The sequence below is a fragment of the Pan paniscus genome, chromosome 3 (genome assembly GCF_029289425.2).
Source record: "Pan paniscus chromosome 3, NHGRI_mPanPan1-v2.0_pri, whole genome shotgun sequence".
NCBI lineage: Eukaryota > Metazoa > Chordata > Mammalia > Primates > Hominidae > Pan > Pan paniscus.
In genome coordinates, this window is record NC_073252.2 from 137,209,473 (window position 1) to 137,228,812 (window position 19,340).

At 38.6% G+C, this 19,340-nt stretch overlaps 1 protein-coding gene across 2 annotated transcripts in view; it reads left to right on the forward strand.

Annotated features, from left to right (window-relative positions):
- The window catches only part of NAA15 (N-alpha-acetyltransferase 15, NatA auxiliary subunit), an 88,368-nt gene that overhangs the window by 33,095 nt on the left and 35,933 nt on the right, over positions 1 to 19,340 (forward strand). For both annotated transcript variants that reach the window (XM_008974114.4, XM_003820670.6), the window contains exons 3-10: positions 1,913 to 2,017; positions 5,966 to 6,123; positions 7,862 to 7,996; positions 9,224 to 9,377; positions 14,197 to 14,316; positions 15,927 to 16,022; positions 16,241 to 16,347; positions 18,761 to 18,833. In XM_008974114.4, coding sequence (XP_008972362.1) covers positions 1,913 to 2,017; positions 5,966 to 6,123; positions 7,862 to 7,996; positions 9,224 to 9,377; positions 14,197 to 14,316; positions 15,927 to 16,022; positions 16,241 to 16,347; positions 18,761 to 18,833 — 948 coding nt within the window. The remainder of the gene's footprint in view (positions 1 to 1,912; positions 2,018 to 5,965; positions 6,124 to 7,861; positions 7,997 to 9,223; positions 9,378 to 14,196; positions 14,317 to 15,926; positions 16,023 to 16,240; positions 16,348 to 18,760; positions 18,834 to 19,340) is intronic.

The following is a 19,340-nucleotide window of genomic DNA, read 5'->3' on the forward strand; positions in this document are numbered from 1 at the left end:
ATAATAATGCTCACTTTCTTTCACTGTGTTTCACTTTATACTTTCTTTTACTGTAATTGTTTGGAGATGGAAAACAATGTAGATAAAAGTATCTAAATTTATCTCTCTGCTGGGTGCTGGGGCTCACTCCTATGATCCCAACCCTTTGGGAGACTGAGGCAGGAGGATTGCTTGAGGCCAGAAATTCAAGATCAGCCTGGGCAACATAGCGGGACCTTGTCTTTATTATGACAAAACATATATTTAAAAAAACAAGTAAACAGAAATAAATTTATCTCTCTTTTTCCATATTAAAAATTATTTTTGCTGACCAGCTGAGCATTATGTTGTTTGATATTCATTTCTAAAGTAGGCATACTCATAATGTGTTCAATACAGAAAAGTATCAGATTTCATTATTTCTGAAATGCAGTTTTCCCTACATCATTTCACTGTTTTTTCTTCTTGTTTTTTGAGATAGAGTTTCATTGTGTTGTCCAGGCTGGAGTGCAGTGGCGCAATCTCAGCTCACTACAGCTTCCACCCCCTGGGTTCAAGCGACTCCCCTACCTCAGCCTCTCAAGTCGCTGGGATTACAGGCGTGTGCCACCATGCCAGGCTAATTTTTGTATTTTTAGTAGAGATGAGGTCTCACCATGTTGGCCAGGCTGGTCTCAAACTCCTGACCTCAGGTGATCCACCCACCTCGGCCTCCCAAAGTGCTGGAATTACAGTGAGCCACTGCGCCCAGCCTATTTCACTGTTTCTAAAATGTGATTCTCCAGCTCCCTACCCTGCCACTGTAACATACCTGAATTCAGGTTGCATATAAATTGTCATAATTTCATTGAAAGTTTTTTTTTTTGAGACGGAGTCTCACTCTGTTGCCCAGGCTGGAGTGCAATGGGGCAATTTTGGCTCACTGCAACCTCTGCCTCCTGGGTTCAGGCAATTCTTGTGCCTCAGCCTCCCAACTAGCTGGCATTACAGGTGCCCCCTACCACACCTGGCTATTTTTGTATTTTTAGTAGAGATGGGGGTTCACCATGTTGGCCAGGCTGGTCTGGAACTCCTGACCTCAAGTGATCTACCCACCTTGGCCTCCTGAAGTCTTGAGATTACAGGTGTGAGGCACCGCGCCTGGCCGAAAGTATTTTTAAACGGTACATGTTGATTCTTCCTCAGGATTATATCTTTAATCCTTATCATTTGTGCCTAATTAATTTCTCTCTAAAGTCTAAATTTTAGTCTAAAAGAGAAATCAATCAAATAAATTAAAAAGTTAGGCAAATAATGTTTTCACTTCCTTTAGGCTTCATAGGATACATATAAAATTAGAATTTAGTTTTCCTCTTCTGAAAACTTAATATTTCTTTTAACTCTCTTTTAATCTTTTGGTTGCTAATGATAGATTTCTGACATCTTTTTCTTGTATATTTAATAGTAATCTCAAATAATTTTAAAATAAATTTAGGAAAATAAAAAATGTAGGAAATTTATGTGTATTTTTTAAATCACTGATGAGTTTAACCCGTATATAACCTAGGTTCACAGAAATAAAGTATATTTTGAAGATAAAGTTTTTATATTTTAATGAAGTAGATATGTAAGGTTATCCCATGGAATTCCCCTGAAGAATGAATTACTAGATTATCTTTCTAGTCAAATAGCATGCATTTTGTATCTTTTATCTTAAAAAAAAAGGAGAGTCTCTTTCCAATAATAGAGTCTGGAAATCTGTGTTTACTTGGATTGCCAATTTTAAAAATGTTTTAAATCTGCAAGAAAGTGGAAAGTATCTTAGTAATCTCCTTGACATTTTTAATTCTTAAAGCAGTGTAGCATTTGTTTTTGAGATTATGGTTCTGTTGTTATTTATTTTTAATATTTAATTTTTAAAAATGTTCCTTTTCTTCTTTGTTTTTGAAAATAGAAACCCTGGCTATGAAAGGATTAACATTGAACTGTTTGGGGAAAAAGGAAGAAGCTTATGAATTGGTTCGTAGAGGTTTGAGAAATGACTTGAAGAGTCATGTGTGTATCCTTTTTGAGATATATTTAAGGTTTGAGTGGGGTGTTTTGAGCTAAGGCAGCAATTTGAGAGTCAAAGTTTTAGATTTCTCTTATTGTGCTATTACAGAGGAAATTATTTTTTAAATAGGGTAACAGCAACTGCCTTCATTCAGGGAACATTTTTATATACCTACATGTTTTAACATTCTCTTATTTCACAGATAAATGGAACTTGCCTTTAAAAATATCTGTGAAAGCTTTTCTCACTCTTAAAAAGGGGGCATTGCTAGGGTCTGAATATTTGTGTGGCAGTCCCCTACCCCATTTGTTGAAAACTAATCACCAATGTGATAGTGGTAGGTGGTGGGTCTCAAAAAGAGAAAGGATATAAAATAAGGAATATTAGAGCGGCATTATAATACCCTGGTTTAGAGCACAAGCTTTTGGAGTATAGGCTTAGAATGTGCCTCACTTAGGTTCAAAACCCATTTCAGCTTCTTTCTGTGTGATCTTAGGGCTCAGTTTCTTCATGTGTAAAATGGGGATAATCATACCCACCTCACTGTGTTGGTTTAAAGACTTAATGATGAGATATATAACATAGCCCCTGATAATGCTAAGTACCATATTGGATAAATAGTTTATTAAGGAAGAGTAAGAGCAAATAGAAATGTCTGAGGGAGGATAGAGAAAAAATTGTGGGTTGCTATTTTTAAGATAGACTTGAGCAAATATTTCTATACCAACTTTGTGGGCTGACACAATTTTAAGTGCTGAAACAATTAGCAATTTTTCAGATGTTTACCAGGCCCTTGGCTTAGTACAGACAAAGAAAAGATAACAGATTTTGCTCTCAAAGAACTTACAGTCTGGTGAAGGAAGATACTGATTAGAAACATTTACAGAACATTTAGGAGTATTACATAAGATGTTATGGTTTATTCAAGTAATTGTCACTAATCCAGTAAAGCAGAAGTATGTGAATTGAGAGTGACTAGAGGACTAGAAAGACAAGCAAAGGCTTAACTATTAAGACTGTCATAGATAGATGTCTTTCCATCATTTTTAATGATTGTATAGTGTTCTGCCAATGTTTTATTATGATTTATTTGAGTTCCTCTTGATGGACATAATTTTCTTTAAATATTTGGCAATGTTAAACTCTTTGAGGATGGGATTTTTTGGAGATGAAGATGAGAGTCAGTTGTGTGGGTGTTGCAATATTTAAGAGAGGTAAAGTCCTGAAATACAGGATATTAGTGATAGAAATGGGAGGGAGTGGGAAGATAGGTAATGGGAGCTAGATTTTAATGGGTAGTGTTTCCTAGTTTATAAAACCATGATCCAAACGGCTGAGAGGATTTGATCCAGTTGTACTTTGTCATTTGTATTACGGAAATCAAGATTATTTTTCAAATAAAATTTGTAATATTTTGACTTGCTTTAAAAATGTGTAATATTAAATATGTGTTTTTAGTTCATGCATGCCATCCTAAACATTCTGGGGTTTTTTTTGTTTGTTTGTGCTTTTTTTAAGATGGAGTTTTGATCTTGTCGCCCAGGCTGGAGTGCAATGGCACGATCTCAGCTCACTGCAACCTCCGCCTCCCTGCTTCAAGTGATTCTCCTGCCTCAGCCTCCCAAGTAGCTGGCATTACAGGTGCACACCACCAAGCCTGGCTAATTTTTGTATTTTTAGTACAGACAGGGTTTCATCATGTTGGCCAGGCTGGTGTCAAACTCCTGACCTCAAGCCATCCACCCATCTTGGCCTTCGAAAGTGCTGGGATTACAGGTGTGAGCCACCATGCCCGGCCAACATTCTGTATTTTATTGACTCTGTTGAGGACCTCTGGCCTAAAAGTTGTTAGATTGAAGGTTGTTGTTTGTTTTTGAGATGGAGTTTCATTCTGTCACCCAGGTTGGAGTGCAGTGGTGTGATCTTGGCTCACTGCAACCTCCACCTCCCGGGTTCAGGTAATACTCCTGTCTCAGCCTCCCGAGTAGCTGGGAATACAGGTGCATGCCACCATGCCTGGGTGTTTTTTGTATTTTTAGTATAGACGAGATTTTGCAGTGTTGGCCAGGCTGGTCTCGAACTCGTGACTTGAAGTGATCCACCTACCACTGCCTCCCAAAGTGCTGGGATTACAGGTGTGAGCCACTGTACCTGGCCAGATTGAAGTTTGAGCTTGATCTCAGAAAGAAACGTTATAAGTTTCTGGAAAGGGAAGTGGACTTCCTTTTTTCTTTTGAGTGTGTTTTAAAAAGATTATTTTGGGCCAGCCACAGTGACTCATGCCCGTAATCCCAGCACTTTGGGAGGCTGAGGCGGCGATCACTTGAGGCTAGGAGTTCAAGACTAGCCTGGGCATCATAGTGAGACCTCGTCTCTATGGAAAATAAAAAATTAACTGCATGTGGTGTGGCATGTGCCTGTGGTCCTAGCTGCTCTGGAGGCTGGGGTAGAAGGATTGTTTGAGCCCAGGAGTTTGAGGCTACAGTGAGCTATGAGCGTGCCACTGCACTCCAGCCTAGGTGATAGAGCGAGACCATCTCTTTTAAAAAACGCAATAATTAGGAGGCAGGCGGATCACGAGATCAGGAGATTGGGACCATCCTGGCCAACATGGTGAAACCCTGTCTCTACTAAAAATACAAAAATTATAGCTGGGCGTGGTGGCAGACGCTTGTAATCCCAGCTACTTGGGAGGCTGAGGCAGGAGAGTTGCTTGAACCTGGGAGGCAGAGGTTGCAGTGAGCTGAGATCATGCCACTGCACTCTAGCCTGGTGACAGAGCGAGACTCCATCTCAAAAACAAACAAACAACAACAACAACAAAAAACAACAAAACCCAATTACTTTGGTAGGAGAATAAAAGAAGACAAACTGAAGATAGGTGGGTTGGGTAGCTGGTACAGTAATCAAGACCTAAAGTGAAAAAGGGCTGTATTTGGGAAGTGGAATATTCTCCTCCTTGATAGCAGTTTTTACAACCTACTTTAATTTTGCTTATTTATCTGTCCTTTACTAGACTTTAAGATCTTTTAATATAGGAGGCTATTTTGATGACCTACATCTTAGTTATTAAGAAGTTTTAGGCTGGGTTTGGGAGCTTATGCCTGTAATCCCCACACTTTGGGAGGCCAAGGCAAGTGTATTGCTTGGGCTCAGGAGTTTGAGACCATCTTGGGCAACATGGCGAGATCCCATCTCTACCAAAAATAGAAAAAAATAGCTGGCATGCTGGTGTGTGCCTGTAGTCACAGCTACTCAGGAGGCTGAGGTGGGAGTATCACTTGAGTGCAGGGAGTGGAGGTTGCAGTGAGCAAAGACCACACCACGACACTCCAGACTGGGTGACAGAGCAACACCTGTCTCAAAAAAAGGGAAAGAAGTTTTAATAATTACGGTTAAATGAATGAATGTTTTTATTTTATATGTGGCTGAGTTTTAGAAACTTTGTATTACACCAAGGGTTGTCCTAAGGATCTTGTTAGTTCAAGAAAATAAAATCTTCATGACTTTACATAACTGGATTCCATGAAGACCCATTCCTTCTTTTTCCTTTTACTATTAATAATATAGTAACTGTTTACATATATATATATTGACTTTGTGCCAGCCAGTGAGCACTTTATATATGTTATCCCATTTAGTTGTCAGTAGTATGATTTGCTGCATAGACTATTTGTTTACATTTTAGTAATGAGGAAACTTAATGAGACTGATTTGTCCAAGGTTACAGAGCTGATAAGGCAGGCTAGACCTAATTTTCTCTGGCTGCAAAAGCTGTGCTCTTTTCCACTGTATTAAACTGCTTTGTATCTTTGAAATCAGTCTCCCCCTCCCCTTCCCCTTCTTTTTAAGCTTGTAGTTTTATAAATGGCTGTGGTTCTCCAAGTTTCTTGGGAGGTCATTTGGAATAGTAATTTTTGACTTGTAGGTTGTATCCTTAACTAAATTCTTTAGGTTGGCACGTTTATGGCCTTCTTCAGAGGTCAGACAAGAAGTATGATGAAGCCATTAAGTGTTACAGAAATGCACTAAAATGGGATAAAGACAATCTTCAAATCTTAAGGGACCTTTCCTTACTACAGATTCAAATGCGAGATCTTGAGGGTTACAGGGTAAGTAAAATAGAGACTTTTTTTTTTAATTCTAAGGGGAAAATATGTACAACTTTGAGTACTTTCAGATATATAAATTTTTTATTTCATTTTGAAAATAATTTAATTGAATTTTTTTTTCCCTCCTACCATAGTGGTTATGTTTATTTTTGGAATAATCAGATCTTTAAAAATAAATTATTTTATGGTGAGGCAGATTTGGCCTACTGTGTAGGGTTGACTTAATTTGATAAAAATTAACATCAGGCCAGGTGTGGTGGCTCACGCCTGTAGTCCCAGCACTTTGGGAGGCCCAGGTGGGCGAATCATGAGGTCAGGAGATCGAGACCATCCTGCCTAACACATTGAAACCCCGTCTCTACTAAAAATACAAAAAATTAGCTAGGCGTGGTGGCAGGTGCCTGTAGTCTAGCTACTCAGGAGGCTGAGGCAGGAGAATGGCATGAACCCGGGAGGTGGAGCTTGCAGTGAGCCAAGATCACGCCACTGCACTCCGGCCTGGGTAACAGAGTGAAACTGTCTCAACAAAAAAAAAAAAAAAAAAGAAAATCAGTACTCCTCAAATAAACAATGCCTTTGTCTAGTATTGACATGTAACTCTAACATTTACTTCCCATATTTTTCTGGAAAGCAAAACAAAAAAAAATTTTTTTTTTTTTTCTTGGAGACATTGGAGTCTCACTCTGTTGCCCAGGCTGGAGTGCCGTGGCATGATCTTGGCTCACTGCAGCTTCCACCTCCTGGGTTCAAGCAGTTCTCATGCCTCAGCCTCCTGAGTAGCTGGGGCTACAGACATGTGCCACCATGCCCAGCTCATTTTTTATATTCTAGTAGAGATGAGGTTTCACCATGTTGCTCAGGCTGGTCTTGAACTCCTGAGCTCAGGCAGTCCACCCCACCTTATTCTCCCAAAGTGCTAGGATTACGGGCATGAGCCGCTGCACCTGGCAAAAACAAATGTTTTGTTTCTTCTTTCTACCTCCACTGACTCTAATATATTTTTGTAGCTTCGATTTTAACCCTTAAATTAGTGTTAGATCTATTTAATTCCTCTTTCATATTCTTTCCTCTTTATGTATGTTAACTCTGTAGTTGGACACTTAATTTTTAAAAACATTTTTGAATATTTTTCCTTTGTGCTGTTCTTTCCATCCTGCCTCTTTTCTTGGACTGAGCAGATCAAGAAATAAAGAAGGGTCTTAAGTTTGGTCTTAAGTTTTAAAAAAATTCTAAGATTAGCTTGGAGGCTTCATTATGTTCTTAACAAATATTTCTTTGCCTCCATGAAGCTACACAATATGGATGTTTGAAGTATTTTCTATTATTGTTCCCATGATTGTGTTGTAAAATGCTTAGGGTTGTGGGATAAATTAATATGTGTGGTTTTTTTTGGTTTTTTTTTTTTTTTTCGAGACCGTGTCTTGCTCTGTTGCCAGGCTGCAACCTCTGCCTCCCGGGTTCAAGTGATTCTCCCGCCTCAGCCTCCGGAGTAGCTGGGACCACAGGCGTGCACCACCATGCCCAGTTAATTTTTGTATTTTTGATAGAGACGGGGCTTCACCATGTTGGCCAGGATGGTCTCGATCTCTTGACCTCGTGATCCACCCACCTTAGCCTCCCAAAGTGCTGGGATTACAGGCGTGAGCCACTGCGCCTGGCCTAATATGGAGATCTTTTAAAGGAGCACTTGCCGTTACTAAAAGCCTAAGAAAAAGTGTTTATTTTTTTCCTTTTAAAGGAAACGAGATATCAGTTACTTCAGCTTCGACCTGCGCAGAGAGCATCATGGATTGGTTATGCTATTGCTTACCATTTATTAGAAGATTATGAAATGGCAGCAAAGATTTTAGAAGAATTTAGGAAAACACAACAGGTAATAACTAGAAGCCATTTTACTAAGTCTGATCCTAAGTATAACTAAAAAAAAAAATGTGCATAGTCTGGCTTACTTTTAATTTTGAAATAGTTTCAAACTTATAGAAAAGTTGCAGGAATAGCACAAAGAACTCTACATAGGGGTTCATTCATACTAAACTAATTGTTAATATTTGGTGCATTTACTTTAAAAATCTGTGTATCTATTTATCTATTTTAATTTTCTTCCTTAAATGTTTGAGAGTAATTGCAAGACATCATGCTCCTTTACCCCTAAATGCTTTAGTGTGTATTTTCTAAAAATAACTGTATAGTTGTCAGTTCTCTAGATAGTATTATAGGGATAGATTATAAAAATAAGGAAATTTAACACTGATAGACTGTTATCTAATTAATCCCCAGCCCATATTCAGAATTTACTAATTGTCCTAGTTATAGCCTTTCTAGCAATTTGATTTCATTGCAGGATCCAATTAAGAATCATACCTTACATTTAGTTATCATTTCTCTTCAGCCTCTTTTAATCTGAAACAGTTTTGAAAACTTCCTTTGTATTTTATGACATAGACATTTCTGAAGAAGGCTGTGCTTTTGTAGGATGTCCCTCAATTTGGATTTTTCTGATGGTTCCTCATTCTTAGATAGAGTTTTATAATTTTGGCAGGAAACCATATAAATGATGTTGGGTCCTTCTCCATTCATTACATCAAGAGGCACATGCCATCAGTTCGTTCCATTTGATTACATGGTGAAAGTTGTATTTGCAATTGTAAACGTATTTTTCTTTCTTTGTGTTTAATATGCAATTTGAGACTGAATAGCCTATTGCTCATCAAACTTTCACCCTCTAGTTTTAGCATTCATTGATTATGATTCTTGCCTGAATCAGTATTACTATGATAGTTGCAAAATGGTGATTCTCTTAACTCTAGTCATTCCTTGTAGGTTTATTATTTGGCATTCTACTCCTGAGTAAGAGCTTTCCCTTCTTCCCCATGTTTATTGTGTGTAAGGACTTATGGATTATTATTTTATTCAACCTGTTATATCCTAATATTGTCATTATTTACTTAGTTGCTCTGTAGATACTTAAGAATTTTTTAAAAATTAGTTTTATCAACCGGATGTTATCCTTTGACTTCTTACATGTTTTTGAGTATTGTGAACAGTTTTCTGATATGAAAATAAAATTCTTACTGTCAGTATTCCTTATATCCATATACAGACATCCCCTGACAAGGTGGATTATGAATATAGTGAACTACTCTTATATCAGAATCAAGTTCTTCGGGAAGCAGGTCTCTATAGAGAAGCTTTGGAACATCTTTGTACCTATGAAAAGCAGATTTGTGATAAACTTGCTGTAGAAGAAACCAAAGGTATTTTTAAAAGAATTGTCATTTATTCTAATATTGAAATATGACAGAGCAAGGCTGAAAAATCTAGTTGCTGCTGACAGTTTCATATAATTCAGCTTTTTGATGATAGGAAATCTATTTCTTACTCATGTACTTTTAATAGTTTATGATGTGGGAAAATGTACATTTAAACAATATTGTAGATAGAGGAGAAAGTTGATGGTGAACAATAAAAAGTAGTTGAATGAAATGACTCATAACATTCTTTCTTTAAATAAAGTATCTGTATTAAAAATATTATGGAATTTGATCAAAACACAAGAGACAATTAGTTTTATAAGACAGAGGATTACATTTCTTAGAAACAGTTTATTAATAAACTATAGTGTATGTAATATGTACCAGATTTATTGCTAATAACATATATTGATGAATCAGTCTTTACTAAAATACATATAGGATATTTCTGAGAGTCTTTACGGTTAATCTGAATGTCTTCGATGACACAGAAAGAATATGAGTTCTGGAAGAAAGGGAGACCAGAGATTTGGGTTCATAATGTGTAGATTGTGATAGGAGGGGTAGATCCCACTCAGCAGAGGGCTGAGAAAAATGAGTCTTAACAGTTTTAGAAGTTGAGGGCGTGATTATAGAAAATAAAAGAAGAATAACACGTAATGAAAGGACAAGTGATTTTTTAAAAAATTACCTTCTGAAATGCTGCTTTGTCCTTGCTAGTCTAGGGAACTGAAGTTTGCTGGTTTCACATTCCCTTGGCTCACCTTGAGGTTGAACACAAAAAGTATAATATACATCCATGTGCATAATAGGTATAGCCATTATTTGCCAGATAAACTTTTGTCGGAGGATAATGGTACTGATAAGAAAAACTGGAATTCTAAGACTTCTGGAGGGAGCTCTCTTGTGAACTGCAGATCCAAGACAACCTTCTTTCATTTGAAGTAGTCATTCTTTAGTAGTCTGTTAATCATAAAGGAAGGAAATTTCTGACTTGCTGGAAAGGTCGCAAGTCTGGAAAAAACTTGTCTCATTGGCCACTAAATAGCTCTGTGAACAGGGTCGAGGCTTGGGCCTCAAGTTTCTTTATGGAAATAAATGACAAATTATTTCATTTGATCCCTTTGATAACTTCATTAATGAGGAAGAATGGCAGATAGGTAAAGTTAGATAAAGGACTCAGAGCTGACCAGTGGATTTTTAGCAATTTAGAAGTCATTGGTGACCTTAACAAAAGCACTTTCTGAGCTTCTGGAAGAAGGATGGTAAAAGCCCAAACAAGTCTATTTAAAAGAGACTGAGGCCGGGCGCGGTGGCTCAAGCCTGTAATCCCAGCACTTTGGGAGGCCGAGGCAGGTGGATCACGAGGTCAGGAGATCGAGACCATCCTGGCTAATCCGGTGAAACCTCGTCTCTACTAAAAATACAGAAAAATTAGCCAGGCATGGTGGCAGGCGCCTGTAGTCCCAGCTACTCGGGAGGCTGAGGCAGGAGAATGGCGTGAACCTGGGAGGCGGAGCTTGCAGTGAGCTGAGATCGCGCCACTGCACTCCAGGCTGGGCAACAGAGCAAGACTCCGTATCAAAAAAAAAAGGGAGTGGGAGTAGAGGAACTGAAGATAGGAAGCACACATGACTCAGTTGAGGAGTTTTGCTGTAAATGAAACAAATGGGGTGCTGGTAGATGAAATGGGATGCAGGCTCAAAAGAAGTTTTTGTTTGTTTGTTTTTCATAGCGTGTATTTGTGCTGACTGGGGAGTGATCCAATAGAGATAGAATATTTGATACAGTAGAGAGAATGTCATGTGGTAGATTGATGTCATGTGAAGGATTAATTTAGGTAAGAACATGAATAGTTCACATCAACAAGTAGTGGTGGTGTGTAAGTGGCGGGCAAGTAAATGTGTAGATGTAATGCATATTTTGGAGTTTCCTCTAATTGCTTCCGTTTTCTACATGAAATAAATAAGGCTATCAGCTCATTCCACAAAATATGTATTGAATACCTACTTTGAGTTAGGTAATGGGACAGGGTGTATAAAGAGAATAGAAGGGAAGTGAGGGTAGAATCAATCTTTGGAAATTCTAGCAATCTTTAGAAATTCAAGGCAGTGTTGCTGGTAGGGATAGTTGGTGGGAGAAGATAAGATGGTCAAGATCACTCAGGAACTTCTTAGAGTGGATCAATGGGCACAGTTAGGCAAAAAAAAAAAAAAATTTTTTTTTTTTTTGAGATGGAGTTTCACTCTTGTTTCTCAGGCTGGAGTGCAGTGGCGCGATCTTGGCTCGCCGCAACCTCCACCTCCCGGGTTCAAGCGATTCTGCCTCAGCCTCCCGAGTAGTGGGATTATAGGCATGTGCCACCATGCCTGGCTAATTTTGTATTTTCAGTAGACACGGGCTTTCTCCATATTGGTCAGGCTGGTCTTGATCTTCTGACCTCAGGTGACGCACCCACCTCAGCCTCCCAAAGTGCTGGGATTATAGGCGTGAGCCACCGCACCCAGCCTAGGCAAAATTTTTTATTGTTTATTCTTATACCACCAGTTCCTTCTGCTCAGAAAAGGTAGAAGATAGAGGGAAGGAAACGAGGATGGGTGTAGTGTAGAGGGGAGTAAAGGTGCAGGTTATTTTTATTTTTTATTTTAGAGGTGAGGTCTTGCTGTGTTGCCTAGGCTGGACTTGAACAAGGCTCAAATGATCCTCCCCCCAAACCCCACCCCCAGCCTCCCACTATAGGTGCGAACCATCGTACTCAGCTATGGGTTATTTTTAGTGTTTTTGATGAAGTTGGCTTTTGGTTAGTATAGTGCAGGCTTTGTTAACCTTGGCGCTGTTGACATTTTGGGCCTGAGTTGTTGAGGGTGGAGATCTCTTCTGTGCATTGTAGGATGTTTAGTAGCGCTCCTAGCTTATTTAGATGCCAGTAGTACTCAACACCCTTACTGAGACAGGAAAATGTCTTCAGACATTGCTAAATGTTGGTAAAACTGCCCCTGGTTGAGAACCGCTGGTACAGATACTAAGAATATGGGCTTGTAAGGCATGGTGGCTCATGTCTGTAATCCCAGCACTTTGGGAGGCTGAGACCAGAGGATCACTTGAGCCTAGGAGTTCGAGACCAGCCTGGGCAACATAAGGAAACCGCATCTCTACAAAAAATAAAAATAAAAAAGTTAGCTGGGTGTGTTGGCTTACATCTGTAGTCCCAGCTATTCAGGAGGCTGCCGTAGGTGGAAGGATTGCTTACGCCCAAGTGGTTGAGGCTGCAGTGAGCCAGGATTGCACCACTGCATTCCAGCCTGGGTGACAGAATGAGATCCTGTCTTCAAAAAGAAAGAATGAATGAATGAATATGTGCTCTTTCAGATAAATTCCTTGGATTCAAATCGTAACTCCATCACTATCTGCAAGACTCTTAGAAAGTTTACTTAAGTCCTCTCAGTTTTAAAGTGATGAAAGTAATAGTAATCTATCTCATAGAGTTCTGAGAATTGAATTAGTTAACGCATGTGAAGCGTTTAAAAGTCACTGGTGGCCGGGCACGGTGACTCACGACTATAATCCCAGCACTTTGGGAGGCCGAGGTGGGTGGATCACTTGAGTCTAGGAGCTCAAGACCAGCCTGGGCAAAATGGCGAAAACCCATCTCTACAAAACATACAAAAATTATCCAGGCATGGTGGCACATGCCTGTAGTTCCAGCTACTAGGGAGGCTGAGGTGGTAGGATCGCTTTAGGAGGTCGAGGCTGCAGTGAGCCATGATCGATCGCACCACTGCACTCCAGCTGGGGTGACAGAGCAAGACTGTATCACACACACACAAAAAAAAGTCACTGGCACATGGTAAGTACTCAGTAAGTGTTCATTTTTATTATCATATGAGAGCGAAAGATATAACAGAGAGTGAAGGATGCAAGGGTGAAGTAGTGGCTTAAAAATAATACCTTGGATGAAGGGAAGCACATTAAGGATGGAGAAAAGGAATCCTGAATATTTGAAGCTTATATGGCTTTGGAGCTCATATATAATAGTGAAACCACTGTCTCTCTCTGTTCATCTGGCTTGTTTCCTTCCATAAGAAAATGTGGAGCAAATAAACAGTTGGGAAGATCTGGTCTTTAAAATTAGTAAACAAAAGAGCCTAGGTTTTAAGATTGATTTTTGATAATTGGGGCTGCTAATATCATTCAGGGATGATGTGATTGGTCATGCAGTCCAGGGAAGGCAACAGTGAGTCGACAAGTTGCTGATAGGCTGATAGTTTTTTCTCTGAAGTTGAATAGTAGGATTAGTGAGACAGAAAGAAAAGACAGTTAAGCTTAAAATAGGGTGCTTAATTGCTTCTTGGAAGACATTAAAAGGTAAAGTCTAGATAGTTTTTAATGTAGCCAGATTAAGGGCTGCTACGGCAGAATTGTTTTGTAGCTGATTAAGGGATCATAAGGTTAGGATATTGGATTGAGTCATTAATTTTGATGCTGAAGTTGTTCCATATGATATCAGGAATAATTGAGGAGTAGAAGATGGCTTGGTGACAGTGTGTTGAGTGAATGTGAGAAACTGGCCGGGCATTGGACAGATTTTCTGAATAAATTGAGGATGTGAAGAGGATGGCATTTCTAAATAATGTGAACTTCAAAAAAGGAAGGAGACCATAAAATAACTTGGTAAATGATCTTAAGGGAACTGGAACCAGGTCCATCCACTTAGCAACACTGATTTATAATGAGATTTTAAGAGAAATTTTGAGGAAAAGTTAAAATTCTAATTGGAAGGTTTTCTCAGATATTTAATTTTTTTTTTTCTGTTTTTAATCAGGGGAACTTCTGTTGCAACTATGTCGTTTGGAAGATGCTGCAGATGTTTATAGAGGATTGCAAGAGAGAAATCCTGAAAACTGGGCCTATTACAAAGGCTTGGAAAAAGCACTCAAGCCAGGTAGTATTGTTTAAAACTTACTAAGTTTTATTGTTTCTTTTGTTAATATATATTTTATTTACTCATTGAAAAGCACAACTAGAATAATAGTGGTTAAGAATTGGTTTAAAATCTGAATACAGGCCAAGCGCAGTGGCTCACGCCTGTAATCCCAGCACTTTGGGAGGCCGAGGTGGATGGATTGCCTGAGCTCAGGAGTTCGAGACCAGCCTGGACAACATGGTGAAACCCCGTCTCTACTAAAATACAAAAAATTAGCCTGGCGCGGTGATGTGTGCCTTGTAGTCTCAGCTACTCCGGAGGCTGAGGCACGAGAATTGCTTGAACCCAGGAGGCGGAGGTTGCAGTGAGCCAGCATAGTGCCACTGCATTCCAGCCTGGGCAACAGAGCGAGACTGTGTCTCAAAAAAAAAAAATCTGAATACAAAAGTACATTTGCAAACTTCTATTTAATATGACAGATTGAGCATGTTCTGAAACCTCTCTTTTATAGATTTATAGAATGGTTGAGAAAATAATTTTAGAGACAACTTTAGAAAAAAATTCACAAATGCATAGTAGCATCAAAAACATGAAAGGAAGCCAGGTGTAGGGGCTCACACTTGTGATCCCAGCACTTTGGGAGGCTGGGGCGGGAGGATTGCTTGAGCCCAGGAATTTGAGCTCAGCATGGGCAACATGGTGAGACACTGCCTCTTAAATAAAAGGAAATCTCCACTGACAGAAACGGAGATATATTCTTAAAAGCAAGAATAAGCTCTGTGGTAAGCTGTGGCTGCATCGAAGTGACTTGCCAGGGTCACGTAAATGTAGCCAGGCTGAATGAGCATCACTGTTCCTTTGTGGGAAGAGGGGTTAAATTTCTGTCACTCAAACTTGGATTCAGACTGTGGTCCCCCAGTCACCCTCTCCCATAAGTGGGGTCCACTTGGGGGAACAGGCCCAGAAACAAATAGGCAGGATCCTCAGCAGAGGTGATCTGATTTGTTTCCTTCAACGCTAGTTGTGAGCCATTGAAATATACAAGAGAAACCTTGTTGCAGATTACTTTGTGACAAAGATTCTCAGACTGTTTTAGGAACACCAGCAAGGAATGGTAATCACCACTGTCTGCAAAAGGAAGAGTAGAGATGATGGAGGAATCTAAGATAGAGGTAATTGCTGCCATGAAACATGAATAGTTAGGAGAAGTACCAATTAGGAATCTGAAATCAAAAACCTACTTACTAAAATAAAAATTTTAATTGAATGGAAGAGAGGCCATGGCCAAAATCAGAGGAGAGGAGTTAGAGGGGAGAAGCTAAGGAGAATAGTAGGAGAAGCAATATATGGAAACATGATAACCAAGGCTTTTTCAGAACTAAAGAAGTTCTCAGGTTTTAAAAGCCTACCTAAAGCAGAACAGGATAAAGATAATTATGTACTTAAGATAAAAAAATTGAAAAGAAATAGTCTAAAATAATTGTTGAAATAGTAGGTGTAAGATTACAAATAATTCCAATTTTCTTTTAAATATTAGAATTTTAGTATACTTTGAGAAGTTCGTAATTTTCCAGAAAAAATATACAATTTATGATTATATATAACAAAGAATTTTTCTTTGTCTGCAGCTAATATGTTAGAACGGCTAAAAATTTATGAGGAAGCCTGGACTAAATATCCCAGGGGACTGGTGCCAAGAAGGCTGCCGTTAAACTTTTTATCTGGTAAGTGAGAATAATTGCAAAGGAATAGAAATGCTTTTATGATTTAAAGTTTCTTTTCTTGGTTTTAAGTATGAGTATGCATATTAAGTTTAAGCTATACATTGTTAGAGTTGTCTAACAACTCTACTAAATGTAAGTTGGTAAATGTAAGTAAATACTTTGGTAAATGTAAGTAAATACTTGATAAATATAAGTGAAAAGGATTTTTCTCTTCCAAGGTGAGAAGTTTAAAGAATGTTTGGATAAGTTCCTAAGGATGAATTTCAGCAAGGGTTGCCCACCAGTCTTCAATACTTTAAGATCATTATACAAAGACAAAGAAAAGGTAAAGTGAAATACGATACTTTCTTTTGGCTACCATTTCTTTGCTCAGTATTTGGAATTATTGATTCTTGATTATCTCTGCACAGTAGTACGTGTTTTGTGAATCTCATGTCAGTCTTCCCAGTTTGCAATTTAAATGCTTCTGATTCTTCTTTTTTCCATTTCATCCTCTTTTTTTTCTTTAGCCCAGTAACTTATTGCTTGTTTTCTGTTTCCTTTCTGCTATAAACTTTTAATGAGTCACTGTAGGTTATAAAAAGTTGATAAGGTAATAATTTCTTCACCATTTTCTTTCATCTTGTTCATGGTCAGAAGCCAGAGTATGTTTGTTTTTTGTTTTTTTTTTAACTTAAGTTTTAGCTTAGTCTTCTTTCTCCTTTTTAAATTTGGTAGACAAAAAGTTCTGTCAGAAGAGTTTTTTTGATGTTCTAATAAGTCAGCTTACTCTTTCAGCTACATGTTAATAATATTCAGAATGCTTCTTTAGAGGTTATTTTAATTTTTTTTTTTTTTCTTTTGAGACTGAGTCTTGCTCTGTCACCCAAGCTGGAGTGTAGTGGCGCAACCTCGGCTCACTGCAACCTCTGCCTCCTGGGTTCAAGCAATTCTTGTGCCTCAGCCTCCCAATTAGCTGGGATTACAGGCGCGTACTACCATGCCTGGCTAATTTTTGTATTTTTAATAGAGACAGGGTTTCACCGTGTTGGCCAGGCTGGTCTTGAGCTCCTGACCTCAAATGATCCGCCCACCTCGGCCTCCCAAAGTGCTGGGATTACAAGCGTGAGCCACCGTGCCTGGCCAAGGGTATTTTAATTTTAATTTTTAGATTATTTTGGTTATAAGTACAGTGTCATCAAGGCATATTGTTTGGATTCTAAAAAATCAGTTACATTGAAGAGTCAAAGATGGAGCAAATGAGACATATGAAACACTTTAACCAGAATTACATAATGTGCATTTATTTGCCGGTCTTTTGCTGGAGACCCAACGTATTGGCTTTTTTGATTGCTGTTTCACTTGTTTTTTCTTGCATAAATCACATCCATAAAATATCTTTTGTTTTTTGTTTTTTGAGACGGAGTTTCACTCTTGTCGCCCAGGCTGGAGTGCAATGGCGTGATCTCAGCTCACTGCAACCTCTGCCTCCCGGGTTCAAGCGATTCTCCTGCCTCAGCCTCCCAAGTAGCTGCGATTACAGGCAGGTGCCAGCATACCAGGCTAATTTTTGTATTTTCAGTGGAGATGGGGTTTGACCATGTTGGCCAGGCTGGTCTTGAACTCCTGACCTCAGGCAATCCACCCGTCTCGGCCTCCCAAAGTGCTGGGATTACAGATGTGAGCCACCATGCCTGGCCAAGTGGGATCTTTTGTTTCCAGTTTTTAAAGAGTCAGACTTTGATGCTTATGAAGTGGTCTTATGTATAGAATCCTATATTTTTATGATTTTCTTCTACTTAAGATATTTTGATTTAGATCTAAACTGGTTAAAAATACCTAATTTATCTTTTTAGTCTTTCCTTGGTATTCAACTTATGGAACAGTCATTTTCATTCTCACATCTTAAGTTTACACAATACTGAATTCTGCCATTAGAGTAATAAATGCAACTGATTCAAAGATGTTTGAGAAAACAAAACAGTCTTAGTAGGCTTGTAGCTCAGCTTGTAGGAGGGAACATGGGTGCACCTGAATAACCTAGCTGCAATCTTTAGTCCTCACAATTTATTGAGGTTTTGGAAAGAGCTGATATTAGTCTGTTGAGTCAGTTAGGTTGAGGTCATTCAATAAAGCCATAATAGTAATAGAAATCCCTTAAACATGGATTAAACAAAGAACAGAAGTAGTAAATAAAAAATGCTCAGAGATCTCTCAGGAAGCCAGGAGCGAGTAGTATAGTCAAGACTCAAGAGAAACCAGAACCTGGATGGCCACTCATTCTCCTGGACCTAACAAACTCTCAAAGTATTCTTTGAGTTTTACTAATGTTTTACCCTGGATTGTGAAATTGAAAGTTGAATACTGTCATCTACTTAGAGAATTTCTCTTTTCACATAGCATTTAATTCTTAAATGCAAATGTTTACTGTGGGTGTTCATTTATACAAACTTTGTTAAAAGAATCAAGATATAAATCATCCACAACATTGCCTGTCTTTGTCCAACTCTTTCCTGATTTCTGGTTCAGCTGAAAAGGAGTAACCAATAAGTTTTTATAAAATTACATCTTAATGCACACCTGTGCAAAAGTATGATGTATTTTAAAATTTGTATCTAGAGGTTAAGATATTTTTAATAAAGGAGGGTGTGAGTGTTGGAGTGTTTATTTAGTGTTTTAGTAGAAAATAACATATTTTGCATAAGAATAGTAAATGTGTGTTTTTTCTATTAAAGTGTGTTTGTGTGTTTGTACTCTAGGTGGCAATCATAGAAGAGTTAGTAGTAGGTTATGAAACCTCTCTAAAAAGCTGCCGGTTATTTAACCCCAATGGTAAGTCCTCAAGTTTTATGTTTTAAAAACATCTTGAAAATTTTAATACATTGTGAAATTCTTAATCAGAAGGTCAGTATTATTACTTAGGCAGTAAGCACAGTGCATTAAATTTTTTTCTCTTTGAGAGGGAGATCCATTAATTTGCACATTGTGTGATGATATTTGGTTAGAAGAGAATTACATTATCTTTGTTTTTTGTGTTTTGGGTTTTTTTTTGAGACATGATCTTGCTCTGTTCCCCAGGCTGGAGTGCAGTGGTGTGAACACAGCTCACTGCAGCTTCGACCTCCTGGGCTTAAGTGATCCTCCTGCCTCTGTCCTCTGTGTAGCTGGGACCACAGACATGCACCATCATGCCAGGCTAATTTTTAAATTTTTTGTAGACTTAGGGTCTCACTTTGTTGCCCAGGCTGGTCTCAAACTCCTGGGCTCAAGTGATCCTCTTGCATTGGCCTCTTAAAGTGTTGAGATTATAGGCATGGGCCACTGTGTCCCACCTCACAT